Source organism: Maniola hyperantus, chromosome 7 (assembly GCF_902806685.2).
Source record: "Maniola hyperantus chromosome 7, iAphHyp1.2, whole genome shotgun sequence".
Lineage (NCBI taxonomy): Eukaryota > Metazoa > Arthropoda > Insecta > Lepidoptera > Nymphalidae > Maniola > Maniola hyperantus.
In genome coordinates this window covers 2,774,588-2,793,653 of record NC_048542.1, presented here as the reverse complement: position 1 = coordinate 2,793,653, position 19,066 = coordinate 2,774,588, and the positions used below count along the sequence as shown (strand labels likewise).

The 19,066-nt window shown below is 39.5% G+C and overlaps 2 protein-coding genes across 2 annotated transcripts in view; one reads left to right on the top strand and one right to left on the bottom strand.

The window, feature by feature from the left end:
* The window catches only part of LOC138402586 (uncharacterized), a 217,198-nt gene that overhangs the window by 35,059 nt on the left and 163,073 nt on the right, over window positions 1–19,066 (top strand). The gene's annotated exons all lie outside the window — the stretch shown is intronic.
* LOC117983944 (uncharacterized) overlaps window positions 1–19,066 on the bottom strand; it is a 74,860-nt gene that overhangs the window by 42,197 nt on the left and 13,597 nt on the right. Inside the window, exons 2-4 of the mRNA XM_069499825.1 lie at window positions 8,978–9,187; window positions 7,381–7,568; window positions 6,590–6,685 (exon numbers count right to left, since the gene is read on the bottom strand). Of these exons, the coding sequence (XP_069355926.1) occupies window positions 6,590–6,685; window positions 7,381–7,568; window positions 8,978–9,149 (456 nt within the window). The 5' untranslated portion in view covers window positions 9,150–9,187. The remainder of the gene's footprint in view (window positions 1–6,589; window positions 6,686–7,380; window positions 7,569–8,977; window positions 9,188–19,066) is intronic.

Here is a 19,066-nt window from a genome sequence, read left to right as displayed (position 1 = left end):
TGTACTATATTGTGATATTATATATATATATATATATATATATATATATAATATCACAATCATGATCAGTACCCTTATTATAAATGTTAAAAAGTGTGTTTGTTTGTTGGTTTATTGGTTTCTCCTTCAATCACGTTGCAACGGTGCAACGGTTATAGATAAAGACCTGGAGAGTGACATAGGCTACTTTTTATCCCGGTAAATCAAAGAGTTCCCACGGGATTTTTAAAAACCTAATTCCACGCGGACAGACAGACAGACAGACAGAAAGGCAGACAGACACACTTTCTCATTTATAATATTACGTATTTACCATATAAAAATATGTGAATACTCTAAAATTTAATAGCCATCAGAATCAGTACCAACATATACATAAGCTACTAAACTGTAGTCTAAATGTAGTAGTTTTTACCTTAAACATATAGGGACATATTATAAGCAATGTTATGTAACTAGACATGTGTCCGCTATAGCTTAACTTAACTGAAAACCGCTGCCGTGCCTATAGCGTACCATAGCGTTATTGTCGTAGCTAACAACGGTTATCAGCTAACATCTATGACGAACCACCTGACAACGCAACGCTGCCAACTGGCAACTGACAATGCATTGTTTGGTTTTTTGGTAACTAGAAACGCAATAATTATGCCTTCTCTTTCTTTTTTTCACTGAAAGCTGAGAAGGAGCGGTTATTGGCTACCGGCTTAGTAACTAAGAACTTGATAAACCAAAGCCGACCTTATCTCTATTAAGCTAAGGCTTAACTGTACAAGTACTTGTCCATTACACTTTGATCTATCAATTTTAATACAGTTAGCCTTAGATTAATAGAGATAAGGTCCTCTTTGGTTTATCAATCTTCGTGAAATGTTTTTGGTTAACTGGATTGTGTCAAACTATTCGTGCAGGCGTCCACTATAGTTTGACCTATGTCAATGATCATTATAATTAAACTTTGCTGCTATGAACTTAAGGTTGTGATTACTTCACGATATTCATGAAAGTAAAATTGGTTTTATTTTAGTGAATATGCGCGCGCTAGCTATACAGACGGTATTGATACGGCAGCTAGCTTAGTTACTACTACGGAAACCGCTGCGCGTTGCGCATATTAAATTAGTTGAAACACAACTCTAATACCGATATTCGGCAACGGTTATCAATATTGGTATTGCAACTAAATAACTGTTGATTAACCGTTGCCAGAAATAGCCAATAACGCCCATCTTTATATGTAACTGATTTTATAGTAAGCAATTAATCTACGACATGCCGATCTAGCTCAGCATATAGTTGACCCAAAATAGAGATTATAAATAAATACAGAAGGATAACTTTATAATCTTAAAGCTGGGTTCGCACATACAGGGTGTAACCAGAACGCTAGCGTTATTGTTATATAAATTGCCTCGCAAATTGCTAATGCGCGTTGCCGCCATTTTAGTAATGTCAGCACTAGACTGAAGTTTCGAGCTGATGGTATCTATATTTTTATTTCGGCTTACGTCATTTCGATGTTAATGAGACATGGTTCCAGCGCGGGGGGTGGGGGGGGGACTAAAACGTAAGACTTAAGTTTCAGTTGAAACGAGACAAATTTATGCCGGTGGTATAACGCTGTCTCCTTTTAACAGTGTCTTAAGTCTGAGCAAATTCAAAGTGCGCTCTATAGATCTCAGCCTTGGTGTCCAACACTGAATAATAGCCACCGAGCTCATTTGATAATAACTAGCTTATGCTCGCGACTTCGTCCGCGTGTACTACACAAATTTCAACCCTCTTTTTCACCCCCGTAAGCCCGTAGGGGTTGAAATGGCAGCCACGTGCATTAGCAATTTTCAGGACTTATACTCATAAGTGGGTTTGATAATAATTCTAGTCGTATTAAGGCCAAAGGACAGCATAATTATGTTTGACGTCTGCGCACTATTGTCTTTCGATTGTTCACTGCGCATTACTCTTTATTATTAGAATTAGATTTATTTATTCGATATAATATAATACTGCGCAGTACATTTACAAATTATAATTATCATGATTAGCAAAGCATTGTTGACAAATTACTTATCTTGATTTTTCAGAGTATAATTTTTTAGAGTTCCGTACCTCAAAAGGAAAAAAGGAACCCTTATAGGATTACTTTGAAGTCTGTCTGTCCGTCAGTCCGTCGTGTATGTCAAGAAAACCTATAGGGTACTTCCCGTTGACCTAGAATCATGAAATTTGGTAGGTAGGTAGGTCTTATAGCACAAGTAAAAGAATAAATCCGAAAACCGTGAATTTGTGGTTACAACACAGAAAAAAATTAAATTGTAGTCATGAAATAAAAATTAGTATTTTCAATTTTCGAAGTGAGATAACTATATCAAGTGGGGTATCATATGAAAGGTCATCACCTGTACATTCTAAAACAGATTTTTATTTATTTTTGTGCATCATTTTTTTTGATTAAAAAAAACCGGCCAAGTGCGAGTCAGGCTCGCGCTACAGTCGTATTTTTTCGACATTTTGCACATTATCGTGCAAAATGTAAAAAATACGACTGTAGTACGGAACCCTCATTGCGCGAGCCTGACTCGCACTTGGCCGGTTTTTTTTAATCAATGACCCATTCACTAGTCTATAATGTTGCGTTGGTAGCAGAATTCAAGAGAGCTTAGAGCTCAGTTAGAGCTGAAACCGAATCTTATAAAAAGAACAAAATCTTACTGAGCTATACTAACAAAAACATAAACTTAAAAATCCAGCCATTGAACCCCAGACGTTTTGCTTATTGTTTATTTTGAAACATACTATTCATACTAATATCAAGTATAAATCCGAACATGTCTGTCTGTTACCTTGTCATGGCCCATCCGTTGTAGCCGATTCTGATGAAAGGTAGGTATCTACCTCTTTAGGTATCCTTTCATACAATTTCCGAGATGCAAGACCTCACTACCCATATTATTAATGGAAAGTGTGTTTGTTTGTGGGTTTGTTGGTTTGTCCTTCAATCACGATGCAACGGAGCAACGGATCGACGTGATTGTTTGCATGGGTATAGTTTAAGACGGAGAGTGACATAGGCTACTTTTTATCCCGAAAAATCAAAGAGTTCGTACGAGTTTTAAAAACTTAAACGACGCGGACGAAGTCGCGGGCATCAGCTAGTACAAAAGGTTCAAAAGAGCTAGAACCCAGAGCCGTAAAGCCAGTTAAAAAAAGTTTAATAAAACCGGGTCCGTCGGAATGCGAGGTTGTTTTATTTGTTCCGTCATATGAAATAATCGCGGATTCATGTACAATATTCAATTTCTCGGAAGCATATCTCATCTCGCTCGACCACTGTGTAGGTAGGTATACAGTACGCAGCAGAAAGTAATGTACATTGGCCTTTAGAATGACATTTCTGTTTTGTAGAGCGTTGTCTCTGTCACTTACCTATATGACGTTTTGTACGTTTCAACGAGAGCGACAGTTCTCTACAAATCCGCTATCTCCTTCTAAAGGTTGATGTACATTACTTTCTGCCGCGTACTGTACCTACTCTTTGTATTTTGACGACCTCCCTGGCGCAGTGGTACGCCCTGTGGTTTAACAACTGGGAGGTCCTGGCTCGTCAGTTTCTACGCGGCATCGTACCGGAACGCTAAATCGCATGGCGGCAGAGGCGTCTTTACCTATGGTGCAGGGTGTGCGGCGCACACGGGCGCCGGGTCTAAGGGGGCGCCGAGCGCCCTCTAATGCGACATCTCCAAAGATGCGTCGATGCCGGCGCTCTCAAAGACCCTGCGCTCGTGTTATGGCCGACGCCGTCATCACTTAAAATCATCATTTAAAATTGCACAATTTGCATCCGAATTTCCGTTTGAAAATATAACTGTTAGTATTCCATTTGGACCCTGCTCCTACTAGACTAGAGGGCGCCAGGGTACTGGTTGCACACGGGCGCCACAAGGGCTAGAGACGCCTCTGCATGGCGGCACGGCTTTACCGGTAGGGTGGTAACTAGCCTCCCACTAGAATATTAGGCCAGGATTATTTAAATGATAAGCAAGCTTGGGAAAGAGTTGCTTAACGGCTTCGTGATAGTTCTAATAAGTTTAAGTGATTTTGTAAAGTGGTGATAATAAAAAGAATACCCGGCTGAGTTTGTTGTGGGCTCTTCTCAGACCTGGGCGCGTTTGGAACCCTTGTAGCTTTAGTTTTAAGTTTGCGTAATAATTATCACCACTATATCTCACAAATCCCAACATCTGACTATCAAAATGAGTAATTTATTTTGAATAAATCATTTGAATTTTGAATAGACCAGAGACAATTCGGAAATTATAAATTCCCAAATTGCCCCTGCCCAGGAATCAACCCCACCACCCCTCACCGTATCAGGGAGAGTAGCTGAGCTGAGATCAATTGGTAGCGAAAAGCCGAAGACGGAGCGCGTAGGCGCAGTACGCTCGATAGAAATTGCCGGCGCACGTGGGTAACCTATTTGCTTTTCACCTAACATTGTATGAAAAAGGCACGATGATTTTCACCGAAATCAAGCGTGATTAAAAAATGACCCGCTTCCATCAAGGAGACAGCAGATTTGTAGAGCTTTGTCTCGGTCGTTGAAACCGAGAAAGCGTCATATGGGTGTGAGTGACAGAGACAACGCTCTACAAAGATGAAATGTCATTCTAAAGGCCGATGTTCATCACTTTCGGCCGCGTACTGTAAGGTTTCAATCAAGGGCTAACTGGTCATTGAAAAATAAATAAATAAAAGTCCGAATGCTTTATGTAGCTTTTGTATGTTACCTCGTCAATCTTAAAAGTTAAAACTCATTCTAAATAATTTTAAATACATTTCAAAAATTCAAATACCTATTAAAACTCATTGTCAAGAACGCCTTCATTATACTAGCGACATCTAGCGGATGGACTCTAAACTTTTAAGAGGTTAATCAATACATAAAATGTATCCTACGCACGTGTCTTAAAAATGTGTCGCGTATTAACTTCCAAGGTATCAGATAGATGGCGTTGTAACGATGAAAATTGAAAACCATACAGATAGTATAAAAAGTAAAAACCGTTTCCTAACCCAATAACAAAGATACTCGTGTTGAACCGTAGATAGAATAATAGGTAGATTTAAGTACTGTGTAACCGCGTATGACATAGCGATAGCACGACGTAACGATGAATAACACGACAATTATTACCATTGTTAAGTAGTCAATATTTGTATGAACTGATCAACAATATTTGTATTAAACGTTTTTTATGTGAAAACAAGTAAATAACTCATGAGAAATACAATTACGCCACGAATTTCTCAAAGTTTGTTTCGCAACTAAAGTTGCATGCCTTGTAAGTTGTATGTGAGTTGTTTGTATGTATTCTTGAAAAAACCAGTCACACGATAAGGGACAAAAAATAGGTTAGCTGCGTCTCTGTTTATCACATTAGTAACTTTATCTGTGCTCTCTTTTTAATGTGAATGAGAAAGCAAACGTTCCTGTATCTACCTTTATTACTCTATTTACGTGTTGAACGCTTTGCATTTTGTAGCGCTAATCATTACATGACATTGCATAAAAACTGGTCAATTGCCAAATTCATTTGGGTCGAGAGTAGAGACTGGCTAATTAGTAAATGCAATGACTGTTCTTTATATTTTAATTATAGTAAGGGTCGATTCCACACTATATACATAAAAGGACAACTGCGAAAATGGTACCAAAAAATACTTGCTTTGTCGCACATTAAATTAAATGTTATTTTATTAGACATTTTTCAAGGGTTTTTAAAATATTATAAATTATTTAATTTTAAAATATGGGTAAACAGTAAACTAATAATTATTTACATCAGAGTTAATTCGTTCAACCGTCCATTCCCAATATGGTTCCGCAATAGCCCATCACTAGAGGTCATGTCAAAATGAAGTCACGTGATCAGTACCGCCATATTTCCGCCATATTTGTTATCTTTTTGCATCAATCCTATTGGAATGCTGTATAAGTACGATAATGGGGCCGTTTCTCTTGTACACAATCTCTAAACTAAACTAAATTAACGGGTCTAAATCTATTCTTTTCTGCAAGCAGCATTATGAAAGGGATAGTAAAAGATTTACGTACCATTTTAGTTTAGTTTAGAGATTGTGTCACAATATTTACTTGTTTCCGCCTTGCAAGTCGAAATCTCGTTTTCTTAAAAATTATGCGGAAGGATCTGGGAATCCACAAATCCCAAAAAACCATTTGTTCGCGCCGCTAGGAAGAATGCGTGTGTGCTGCACACGGCACCTGGTGCACACACAGTGCACCAGGTGCCGTGTGCAGACATTATGTGAACCCCGCCAATTCGATTAGAAATGTGCTCGCACGCGTCAGTGTCTAAATTCAGTTCAGTCAGTGGTGACACCCTATTGTACATCTGTATATTAATTTAATTCTAATTAAGTTCTATTATTCTTACAACAAAGTTTTATTTACTGAACCAATCATGAGAGCCATCGAAGTCCCCGACACCATCATAATATGACTAATGGAAAGCGGTCACAACTCTCAGCAATGAAGACGCAAAGAAATAACATAAAGGAAGTAACTCACCTCTGCCCAGAAGCACACGATGAGCGAAGAGCCGGACATCATGAGCGGGTAGTACGCTGACAGGAGACTCGTCGCCCAGCCCTCGTGAAATGCATTCTGTGGAGAAGGTACACCACGTTGTATATTCATTTTTATTTTGGGGATTAGAAATAATCGAGTCAATTTCAAACCCCTATATTTTCACTTAGCGATTGAATTTTAAAAAATCCTTTGTTTGTGGATGCTTACATCATAATAGCTATCTGCATGCTTAATTTCAGCTCGATCCGTCCGGTAGTTTGAGTTGTGCGTTGATAGATCAGTCAGTCAGTCGCCTTTTCTTTTTGTATATTTAGATATTGCCTCGAAGATGCTTATTCCCTCTTGCTTTAAAGGTGCTTACTTAAGTTAATGTGGCAGGAAACAAACGCAGGAAGGGCATTTTACCCGATTCGTATCAGAAAATTTTAAAGTTTTTTGATAATATCCATATCAAAAACTAGCTTATGGGTAAAATAGGGGGTTGAAATTGTAGTCCACGCGGACGAAGTTGCGAGCATAAGCTAGTTCTGAGCATATAATTTTAAGATCCGTATCGGTGACACGAAGTAGGCACCGCAGATGAGGGAGGCCAGGAACGCGATGAGTTACAGCATTTTCTGCGTGGTGACTTTACAGGCTCGCAGGAAGTTAAAAGGGCTCCAGGTCGCCAAAGACTCAAATGGTTGGACGATATAAGGGGTTGGACATTGCTTAGTTACCCAAAGTTAAAAGAGTTGATTATTCTGAGCATATAATTGTAAGTTCCGTACCGGTGACACGAAGTAGGCACCGCGGATGAGGGAGGCCAGGAACGCGATGAGGTACAGCATCTTCTGCGTGGTGACTTTACAGGCGCGCAGGAAGGTGGGCGCCTTCAGCCTTCTGTACTCCGACACGATGCATATCGTCAGCTGCATCGCGCACACGAACGCCACCAGCAGGAATAGCCCGCCGATACCTGGAATAGAAATGAGGATTGTCAGCAACACGACTGAATCACTGTTCGTATTTAACTGTTGTTTAAGATGTCTATGATAAGTATGAATAAGGATACTAATAAGAATATAAATAGAAACATATGAATAAGAATAATGTAATAATATAATTAGTTATTGTTAAATTAGTACTTGATTTGTCACAACTGACCGCAGCGGGGCGACTCTCTCGACCAATTAGAAACGTTTACGAAGAAAGGGTACTTGAAGAGGCCCACTCCGGCAGTTGATTTTTGGACATCAAACGTGAAGCTCAATACTGAATTAGTGTAAAGTGGAATTGTTGAAGTGATAAAGTATAAGGTGGTATCATTATAATATTCATTACGAGTAGATTATGTATTATTTCCTTTCCATTAACAATTATAAAATTGTCTGATATCTCCTGACATCACAAAATGTAGGATTTTGTTGGATGGTGTTGACAGGACTTTTTTTACTACAACTTGTATCCGAGTAAAAAAAAATATTAAGATGATATATTCGCAACATTATAGACACTTAACGTATGATTACATTATGCCTATAAGTCAATGCATTTGAACCCCGGGTCATCATATCCTATTTGGCGCACAATACACTTTCAAAACACCAAACAATAGCTGATGTTGTTTACGTCTGTCTGTACAACTGATAAAACGCAGGACGCAGGTTAAGGTCGAACATTGCTTCTAAGCATACAAACAACTAATTGAATATCGAAATTAATAATTATTATGGTTGAATACCAACTCAAATATAGTCCAGCAACACCAAGGTATCCAACTATTTTTCTATAAAATTTTCTTTTTCTATTTTTTTTAATTATTATATAAAAGAGAAAGCGTTTAGGCATTTGACAATGAAAGTTTCAGTTCATCTTTTCATAAATTACTGAAGAACATTCTTCAGCTGGATTCAGGCGGCGCAAGACCGTGGCGTGTGGAAGTCCCTACAAGAGACCTATGTCGGACGTCTATGGGTTAATGTTGATGATTATGATGATGACGATTCTCAATGAAATTAAATATCTGTTGGCTTAGAATTTGGAGTCAAGGTATAAGAATTTCCTTGGAGTATAAAAAAATCTATTCAAACCTTGTTTTTATGGCACTCAGTTGTACCAAACGGGTAAAATTTACTTCGCCATTGAAACGTGGAATGGAATCTAGAGACACAGGTATAAGTCCCACAAATTGCTAATGCGCGCGGCCGCCATTTTAGTGACGTCAGCACTAGACTGAAGTTTCAAGCTGATGGTATATATTTATTTCGGCTCACGTCAAAATGACGTCATTTCGATGATAATGAGACATGGTTCCAGCGCAATAGCAATTTGCGGGACTTATATAAAAAATATCGAGGTTATCGAGGTATCGAGTAAGACACTCACAGGCATGGTACGGCATATTGTGACCAGCACACTCGTCGCCCGTGTACCGGATCTCGCAGAGGCAGGTGCCGTTCATGCAGTCGCCGTGGCCGCTGCACTCGCGCGCGCAGCCGGCGCCGCGCGCTGCCGCAGACATCACCGCGTCAGCGTAGTACGCCAGCAGGGAACGCATGCTGCACTGCTAGCGACGGCGACCGCCGCTTGCGGATGCTGCAAAGAAGATGCAAGTTTTTAACCGACTTCCCAAAGAGAGCAGGTTCTCAATTCAATGCGTTTTTAGGGTTCCATAGCCGAATGGCAAAAAACGGAACCCTTATAGATTCATCATGTCTGTCTGTCTGTCTGTCTGTCCGTCCGTATGTCACAGCCACTTTTCTCCGAAACTTGGTAAGTAGATGTAGTCTGTGAAAAAAAGTCGTTTCATTGGCTACTTAGTCTCAAATGTAGGTAACATTAGACGCCTACATACAAGAGACGTCGAAGCCTGGACGTTTTGTTAGAAGTTCCCTAAACTGTCGTGAACTGTGCTACGCGTAGTGTCACACACAAAATACAGTGCGACAAGGCTCTCTTGGCAATTGAATGACATTGACAGGGGGGCACTGTTGGAAAACAAAGACTTAGAATATTCAAACAAGAACAAAGCGGACACTTGACGGCAACTTTAGTTCCGATTTTCGCCACGCGCTAACGTAGCCTCGTCGCACTGTACGAAAGGATCATCTACGTACGCTGTTCGCAAATGTCACATGACAGACTGTCACGTGGGGACCAAACCACACGAGTAGATATTATAGACCAGAGGGGAAGCTTCACACTAGCTCACGCACACCACGACATGTCACGGACACTCCGTTTGCGCCCAGTTCGATGGCAAACGGCGGCAAACGGAGCGTCCGTGCCAGGTTGTGGTGTGCGTGAGTTGCGCTTGAGTGAATGAACCTACAGCCAGCCGCTAGTATGAAGCTTCCCCTCTGGTCTATATATCTACTCGTGTGACCAAACTACGTCGACACGGTTTGTTTGAATCTATAATGAGCTGATAAGGAAAATGGCTTGATAAAATATTGTTTATAGTTATTTATACATATCAATAACGCTGATTAGTACACGTTTTGTCCACAACAGCATTGGAGGCAGCACGAGTAAAAGAAGGCGTTCGGACTCCGGGGGATGAGCCAATTTATTCGCTGGAGAAGAATCAACTGAACCCAAAAAGTTATGGAGAATTACAGGACAGTAGGAGAATTCTATTGCTCGAGTTAACATTTAGCGATCGTGACAAGAATGAACTATAGTCCGCGACAGGTTGAGATGGGAATCGGGATACTAGGAGGGGGGACCACGCGTCCCCTCCCCGGATGGCATCTCCACTTGTCGAGCGTACTATAGAGTGAGGGAACTCTCGGTTTGATTCTAAATCGACATCTATCAAATATTAGGTACTAGATGATGCCCGCGACTTCATCCATGTAGATTTAGGTTTTTAAAAATCCCGCGGGGACTCTTTGATTTTCCGGGATAAAAGTTACTTATGTCAATTTCCGGGACGTAAGCTACCTCTGTATCAAATTTCATACAAATCGGTTAAGCAGATGGACCTTATGGTATGAAGTGAAAACTAATTCAGATTTAAGTGATTTGCAAGTTGCAACACAAAAACGATAAATTGAAAAAAAAAACGTAGGTCAAGTCAAGAATAATGCAATCTATTTTAAATAATCCGTCATTAATCATCAGATAAAAACGTGCGCGAGCACAAAACCTGTCGCCATTGCAAAAAATAGTTGCATCACAGCATCAGCCAGACTAGCGTTGCATCTTAGATCATTATTCATTACCTATTCACCAAACAAGTCTCTATCATGACTTGGGGTATACAAGTTAGCCCTTGACTGCAATCTCACCTGGTGGTAAGTGATGAGAGTGAAGCGGGCTAACCGGGATACGGGAGTATGACAATTTTTATTAAACCCTGTGGTTTCTACACGGCATCGTACCGGAACGCTAAACAACTTGACGGCACGGCTTTGTCAGTAGTGTGGTAGCTACTGCCAAAGATTCGCACCAGACCAGACCAGAGAATTCCAATTTGTGAAGAAAACAACATCTGACAGATGTGGATTCGCGGATTTTGTGCTGAAAACCCGGCCAAGTGCAAGTTAGACTCGCGCACCGTGGGTTCCCGTACTAATGCCGTATTTTTTTGTCATTTTGCACGATAAATCAAAAACTATTATGCTTAAAAATAAATAAAAATCTGTTTTAGAATATACAGGTAAAGCCATTTCATTAGATACCCCACTTAGTATAGTATTTTGGTATGGTATTTGGCATGCAGATAGCTATTATGACGTACACATCCGCTAAGAAAGGATTTTTAAAAAGCAACCCGTAAGGGAATAAAATAGGGGTTTGAAATTTGTGTAGTCCACGCGGACGAAGTCGCGAGCATAAACTAATATTAATTATTTCACTCCTCCTGCGATAATGGACGTCTTTCATTCCTCTTTGGCCAGCATTTTGGCATCGAGGCACCGATTATTTTTTTTTAAAGAATATGCCATGTTAAAATGACTAATATCCCCCTCTCCTCTCCAACTAAGCGTCAAACTTGTGCTAAGGGTAGGTACGACAATAGTGCAACGGGCGGGGTTTGAACCGTCGACCTTTCGGTTTTCAGTCCACTCCTTTACCGTTTGAGCTATTGAGATTGGCAATCCGCTTGTGCTTGTATGGAGTTATGAAGTAAACATCACAAAACCCATTAGGTATAAATAAAGCATGAGATTAAAAACTCGTTTGTCAATGGTTTACGTATAATTTTGGCAATATTTATCCGTGTTTGCGTTACCATTAGTCGATAAACTTGGCCGTGACAAGTAATTTGCCTCGTATTTAATCGGAAATCCGGTTTTTATATACTCATTTTATTTTTTGCTTAGGTACAATAAGAGTATTTGTTGTGATCAGGGTTGCCATCTCTTAAATCTATAAAGTAGGACAAGAAGCTCGAAACCCCTGATTTTTAGGGTTCCGTACCTCAAAAGGAAAAAGGAACCCTTATAAGATCACTTTGTTGTCTGTCTGTTGGTCTGTCAAGAAAACCTATACGGTACTTCCCGTTGACCTAGAATCATGAAATTTGGCAGGTAGGTGGGTCTTATAGCTGGCATTAGGGGAAAGATCTGAAACCGTGAATTTGTGGTTACATTACACAAATAAAATTAAATTGTGGTCGTGAACTAATAATTAGTATTTTCAATTATCAAAGTAAGATAACTACGTCAAGTGCGGTATCATATGAAAGAGCTTCACCTGTAGATTCTGAGACAGATTTTTATTTACTTTTATGAATCATAGTTTTTGATTTATCGTGCAAAATGTCGATAAAATGCGATTGTAGTACGGAAACCTCAGTGCGCGAGTCGCTCTTGGCCGGTTTTTTAGACTCGATTTGTGTTGTGAAAATTCAATTATTTTATCGTTGATGTGTCATTCATTACATTAATCTAATTTAATAGATTACAACGCACGTGTTCTTTGGATAGCATTGGTTGGATTTCTTTAATACCAATTTGAGCTAAATACTACTTTCGAAAGCAAAAATTACAGTAATATAAAACGGGTCAGATACCATTTGAATTATTTTGGTTAAGTACAATAATGTTACAATTTTCACTATCTGTACTCTCAAGTCTCGTAATTTTGACAGTAAATTTATGGGGGAATTCGATTTGCCTAGAGTCTCTAGGTGAATCAAATAAGATGGAGCGCGCTTGCCTAGAAGTTGCCTATTCACTCTTGACTTGAAGGTACCTACTATACGCGACTTTAGAAGAAGATAGCAGATTTGTAGAGAACTGTCTTTGTCGTTGAGACTGACAAAACGTCATATACGCGTATGTATGAGTGACAGAGACAACGCTCTACGAAGCCGAAATATCATTCTAAAGATCGATGTTCATTACTTTCGGCCGCGTACCTACTTTTTTTTAAAAAGAATATTAGCCATGGCCCTTGACTAACATTCCCCTTTCCTCTCCAATTAAGCGTGAAGCTTGTGCTAGGAGTAGGTACGACAATAGTGCAATGGGTGGGGTTTGAACCGGCGACCTTTCGAATTTCAGTCCACACCTTTAGCCGTTGAGCTATTGAGGCTATTCGGCCGCGTACTGTAAACTTATATTAAATTAGTTTATGCTCGCGACTTCGTTCGCGTGGACTACACAAATTTCAAACCCCTACTTCACCCCTTTAGGGGTTGAATTTTCAAAAATCGGATGCCTACGTCATAATAGCTATCTGCATGCCAAATTTCAGCCCGATCCGTCCAGTAGTTTGATAGATCACTCAGTCAGTCAGTCAGTCAGTCAGTCAGTCAGTCAGTCACCTTTTCCTTTTATATATATATAGAAGTAGAGGGGAAAACTGACGCCGGTAGGGCGTTCCATATCCTAATTAGTATACTCTACTAATAGATTATTGAATTCGTTTAAAAACTGGCGCGCATTACATTGTAGTTTACATGAATGGAACACGTGGCAGCTGTTGTATCATAACAACACGTGTCTGCGAGTACAACACCATACAACACCAAGGATATTCTGAAAAGCGTGTAGGTAGTAGGTACATAAGCCACGCATGTTATGAATGTTAAATTGAGGTACCTAGTACCAACAGTCATATTTTGACAACTCATTTAGGGCAGCGTACTTACAACCGTACTCAGAGTCGCTTAATCGTTACTTAAGTTGAAATTTGGCATGCAGATAGCTATTATGACGTAGGCATTCGCTAAAAAAGGATTTTTCAAAATTCAACCCCTAAGGGGGTAAAACAGATGTTTGAAATTATTCCACGCGGACGATGTCGCGGGCACAAGCTAGTTCTCTTATTCTAAATACTCGAACCCATACGGGGTCCTTTTTCAAGGGAGTCCGTTCGCGCACGCGCCGCCCCCGACCCCGTATGAAAAAGGACCCCGTATGGGTTCGAAACTAGTCGGGCTAACGTCGACTACACACGTGAGTAAAGCCGGGACAGATAGTATTTAGAATGGAAATCACTCACGGTAGTTTAAACGCTAAAATAGTTCTCTTATATTATGGTCTAGCTAATATGCAATGAAAGAGCATGCAAAAGTTTAATTATACGTGGCCCAATGCAATAATTATCTCATCCGCATGGCATCTGTTTACGCAACGGTGCGAGGGTCGATGCACTCCTATGTACCTTCTAAAATTATCTATAGCAGGCGACCCCGACGCATTTAAGGCCTGGCACAAACCGTGACTGCAGCAGAATTCGCGAACGAATGACTCGACTCCAGCAGAATTCGCGAACGAATGACTCGACTGCAGGCACAATATGCGAATAATTTTAATCTCACGTGAAATAATCGTATCCAGTGACGTTAAAACACTAACTGCCGCACTCAGAGTCGCTTAATAGTTACTTAAGTTTAGTTAAAACGAGACAGAGCCGGGTCAGCTAGTACTTTATAGTTTAAGGCTAAATAATAGATAAGCGTGTCGCAAACACACAGCTCTTCTGCTCCACATGGCTATTGGCTATATGAAGCGATGTTTACATACAAACAGATCGATGTCAAGGCTGGGTCAATTGCCAATGGTTTAGTCCCTGACTCCCTAACGTACCGCTACAGTCGGCGACAGGTCGAGATGGCAATCGGGGAGGGATCGCCGCGCACACCCGCACAGTCCCCGCGCTAATCCGGTGCGGGCGAGCGCGGGTGACTTGCGAGGGTGCGAAGCGCCTCATATCCTGATTGCCATCTCAATGAGGAAGTTTCAGGGCGAACGTTCCATAAAATTTTCATAGATGGCGCTGTTTATTGCACCCACTAAAAACGAAAAATAATTTCCGAGCGAAGGTATACGCTATAATAATTTGTACGTAAAAACATCCTGCAAAACAACAACGTCAATAAAACATACGGACAGCCAGGCAGCTCTTTCAGCTCTGTCCTTTGAGGTTGTTAACTCAAGACTGGTTGAAAACTGCAGAGACACCCTGGCCCAATACCGGGTGGTTCTACGCTAGGTACCAGAGCTTGCTGGAATAGTTGGCAACGAAAATGCTGACATTCTGGCTAAATCATATTATAGATATAGGTATAATTTTTGTTTTTAGTGAATGCAGTACACAGCGCCATCTATGAAAATTTTATGGAACGTTCGCCCTGAAACTTCCTCATTGCCTGCAGCGGTGATTCGCTAACTCAGTGTCTAACACTGAAAGATAGCCATCGAGCTCATTTGACATAAGTTGGTTCTACATTGCTGCTTCACTGAGTGATGTGAAAATAACGTTTCGTAGAGAACCTTCAATGGATTTTAAATAAAATGTCAAAATTTGAGCTCGGTGGCTTATCATTCAGTGTTAGACACTGAGCAGGCAGAAAATCGAGTAAATTCTTTGACAGATTACAAGATTTGCACGTTATAGGTTATGAAGTGTAAAACGAGTTCCTCTTCAACAAAATAATTATGACAATAATTGCAATGCAAACATTAAATGAAAATTGGTCAACAGAATGGTTAAGCTAAAATAATTAGGTATGTGGGACACTTTTGACCAGTAGGTCGATTTCGAAAAACCTGCATTAATCATTATTACAATCTCAATTGTTATGATTGACTGAATCTGTGCGATTCTTGTTGCAACAATGCATTATAGCCAATAGTAAGCGAGCGTCAACCAATCGTGATTGCGATCATGACATTGTAGCTGTCATTCTACCGCAATCAAGCAGCGGGTTTGGTCACAACTAAGTTTTTCAATCAGAATATAATCGGTTAAAAATAGGTTACAAAAAATCATCTGTCCAGAAGGACATCCATAAAAATAACTGGGCCAGGAAAAAAGGTTAGGAAACTGGTGCAAAATGTGTTTTTTAACCGACTTCAAAAAAAGGAGGAGGTTCTCAATTCGTCGGAATCTTTTTTTTTTTTTTTTTTTTTTTTTTTTTTTTTTATTTTTTATGTATGTTCCCCGATTACTCGAAAACGCCTGGACCGATTTTGAAAATTCTTTTTTTGTTTGAAAGGGTATACTTCAAAGTTGGTCCCATTTAAATTTGGTGAAGATCTGATGAACATCTTCGAAGATAGATACTGGAACTCCTCAACGGATAAGAGTAAATTGCTCGCGATCAGTGTAATAGCTTAGTAAACAATAGATTTTTAACCAGTCATAGCATAATTCCATGGGGCCACTAAAAATTGTGAAATAAAAATTTTTTACAAAAAAAATAAAAACCGACTTCGTTACACAAACACTAAAAATTGAAAAATAATTTAATTTATTACCGAATATATTATGTATACAAGAGTTAATATAGTTCCATAATAATATTTTTTGGGGTCGGTGCCAATGAGGTGCCATTGTGGAGTCCCATAAAAATATGAAGTCTAGACGATTCGCGCAGCTAAAGCTAATTGGCACCGGCACCAAAAAGTATTATTATGGAACTATATTAACTCTTGTATACATAATATATTCGGTAATAAATTAAATTATTTTTCAATTTTTAGTGTTTGTGTAACGAAGTCGGTTTTTATTTTTTTTGTAAAAAATTTTTATTTTATCTCGCGCAAAGTTCAGAGATCAAAGGTCAATAAATAACGCGATATTATTGGTATTGATTCTGAGCACAACCTAATTTTATAGTATTCGCATCCTCTTCTTACTAATTTAATATGAAAAGGACAGACGCAGTGTGACAGTTTTAAATTTTATTTTTACAGTCGCGAGCCTACTGTTTAAATTTGTAGCGTGCACTACAATTTAGAGTCTTTAAATGTAAAGTTCATGTTCTGTCCCTTTTTAGCATTGTTAAAAAGAAAAGGATGCAGATACTCTAAATTTGGTTTAGAGAAAGACGACGGAATCGGTGCCATTGTGGTTCCTTCTCACTTCCAACCCAATAACTACCTACCTACGACTAGAGTCACCCCCCGAACTTCCCGTAGACCTAGAATCATGAAATTTGGCAGGAAAGTAGGACTTATGGCAGGACATTCGGCGAAAAATCTGAAAACCGTGAATTTGTGGTTACATCATAAGAAAGAAATTAAAATGTGTTCATGAACAAATATTGCTATTTTCAACTTTCAAAGTAAGATTACTATACCAAGCCGGGTATTATAAGAAAGGACTTTACTTGTACATTCTAAAACAGATTTTTAAATATTTTTAGGCATAATATTTTTTGATTTATCGTGCAAAATGTCGATAAAATAAGATTGTAGCACGGAACCTTCAGTGCGCGAGTCTGACTCGCACTTGGTCGGTTTTATTTATTTTACCCAGTTGATAGATAGGTACCTCTTTGATGAAGTAGAATACTGAATAGCTGATTGATAATGGTAGGGGAGCCCAAGCGGGGATTTTGGGATTTACTCGAGCGCGTCAGATTAAGGCAAGGTAAGTTAATTAGTTGCAGAAAAGTGTGCATTTCAATAATCTGACAGTCTACTGAAAGCCATAAAGCAAATTAAAAAGAAGATAATCTGACAATTTGAGCGTAACATAAGGAAATGGGAGAGTTTGGTTTCGTCCAAATCGTCAGTCTTTTAAAATAGGAGCTACTCGAGGATTCACTTAACACCCCTACTCAATATCTGACCCGCTCGATAAATATTTTTGGTTCTATTTTCTTTTTTTCTTAAATTTATAGACACGCGCTTGGCTGCAATTAGACCTGGTGGCAAGTGATGATGCAGCCTAAGATGGAGTGCCCCCTTCTACACCTTCGTACGGCCACCTCCACCATGCAAACCGGCAGATTAATATTTTTCAGATAAAAGAAACACGTAGGGCGCATACATTATTAATATCTGAAGCACTCGAGTATTTCTTTGTGACAATTTTTTTTTCATTTTTGAAAACATATTATGTACCTACACGCTCTCCCCACCAGTGAAAGGGCATACAATATCATATAACCTTTTTGTCTTCTTAGCATCTAATTTCACAACCCAATAGGTCCCCACGACGCTCGAGTAAATCCCTATTTAGCCTTTTGGGCTCCCCTACTATAAAACGTATTGTTAAAGTTGATTTATTCATCCTATCAAGAATATTATAAAATATTCAAGAGGTGCACAGCCCAATAGTATACTACGCACAGACTAACAAAAGCTTCAATTTGTGTGCGTATAATTACATCATCATCATCATCAACCGATAGACGTCCACTGCTGGACATAGGTCTCTTGTAGGGACTTCCACACGCCACGGCACTCGGTCTTGCGCCGCCTAAATCCAGCGGCTCCCTGCGACTCGTCTGATGTTGTCCGTCCATCTAAAAGGGGGGTCTTCCAACTCTGCGTCTTCCGGTGCGAGGTCGCCATTCCAGCACCTTCTGACCCCCACGTCTATCGGTTTTACGAACAATGTGGCCTGCTTATTGCCACTTCAGCTTCGCAAAGCGTTGAGCTATTGCGGTTACTCTAGTTCCCCTACGGATCTCCTCATTTCTGATTTGATCACGTAGAGAAACAATACATATTACCAGCTCCTTAAATAATAGTTTCACGAAGTAGATAATCAATATAGTACTCACAGAAGCACATTGTTCAGCCGTATATTATTGTATCAGGTAGGTAGATATCCAATTGTAGAGTCACAAAGTGGAAAAGTTGCCAAAAGTATCCGACTCCGAGCACTACCTATGTATTTCGTTTCTTCCTATAGTTCAGAAATCACAAGTACTACTTAAACTCATTTACTATTTAAAAACTCAAAGTTCAAACACATCCAAACTTTGTCTTTGTTGTAATTTACCTATTCCATTGTTTTTATTTATGGAATTCGAATTCCGAACACAATGTACTTAGTTCAATATTTCATTTGTAATTTAAATTTCGAACGCGTCAAAATAATATTAAATCGCGCAGTAAAGTAGATTTTCGCACATCTGATAACAAAGTAATGACAGAGTGAACTAAATGAGGTCGCGAAATATAATTTCCTTAACAACTCTTAGGTAGGTATGTTTGTTATCAAAACGGCAGCACTATCCGTTTATTTACACATGTGTGATAAAACATTCGGCCAGTC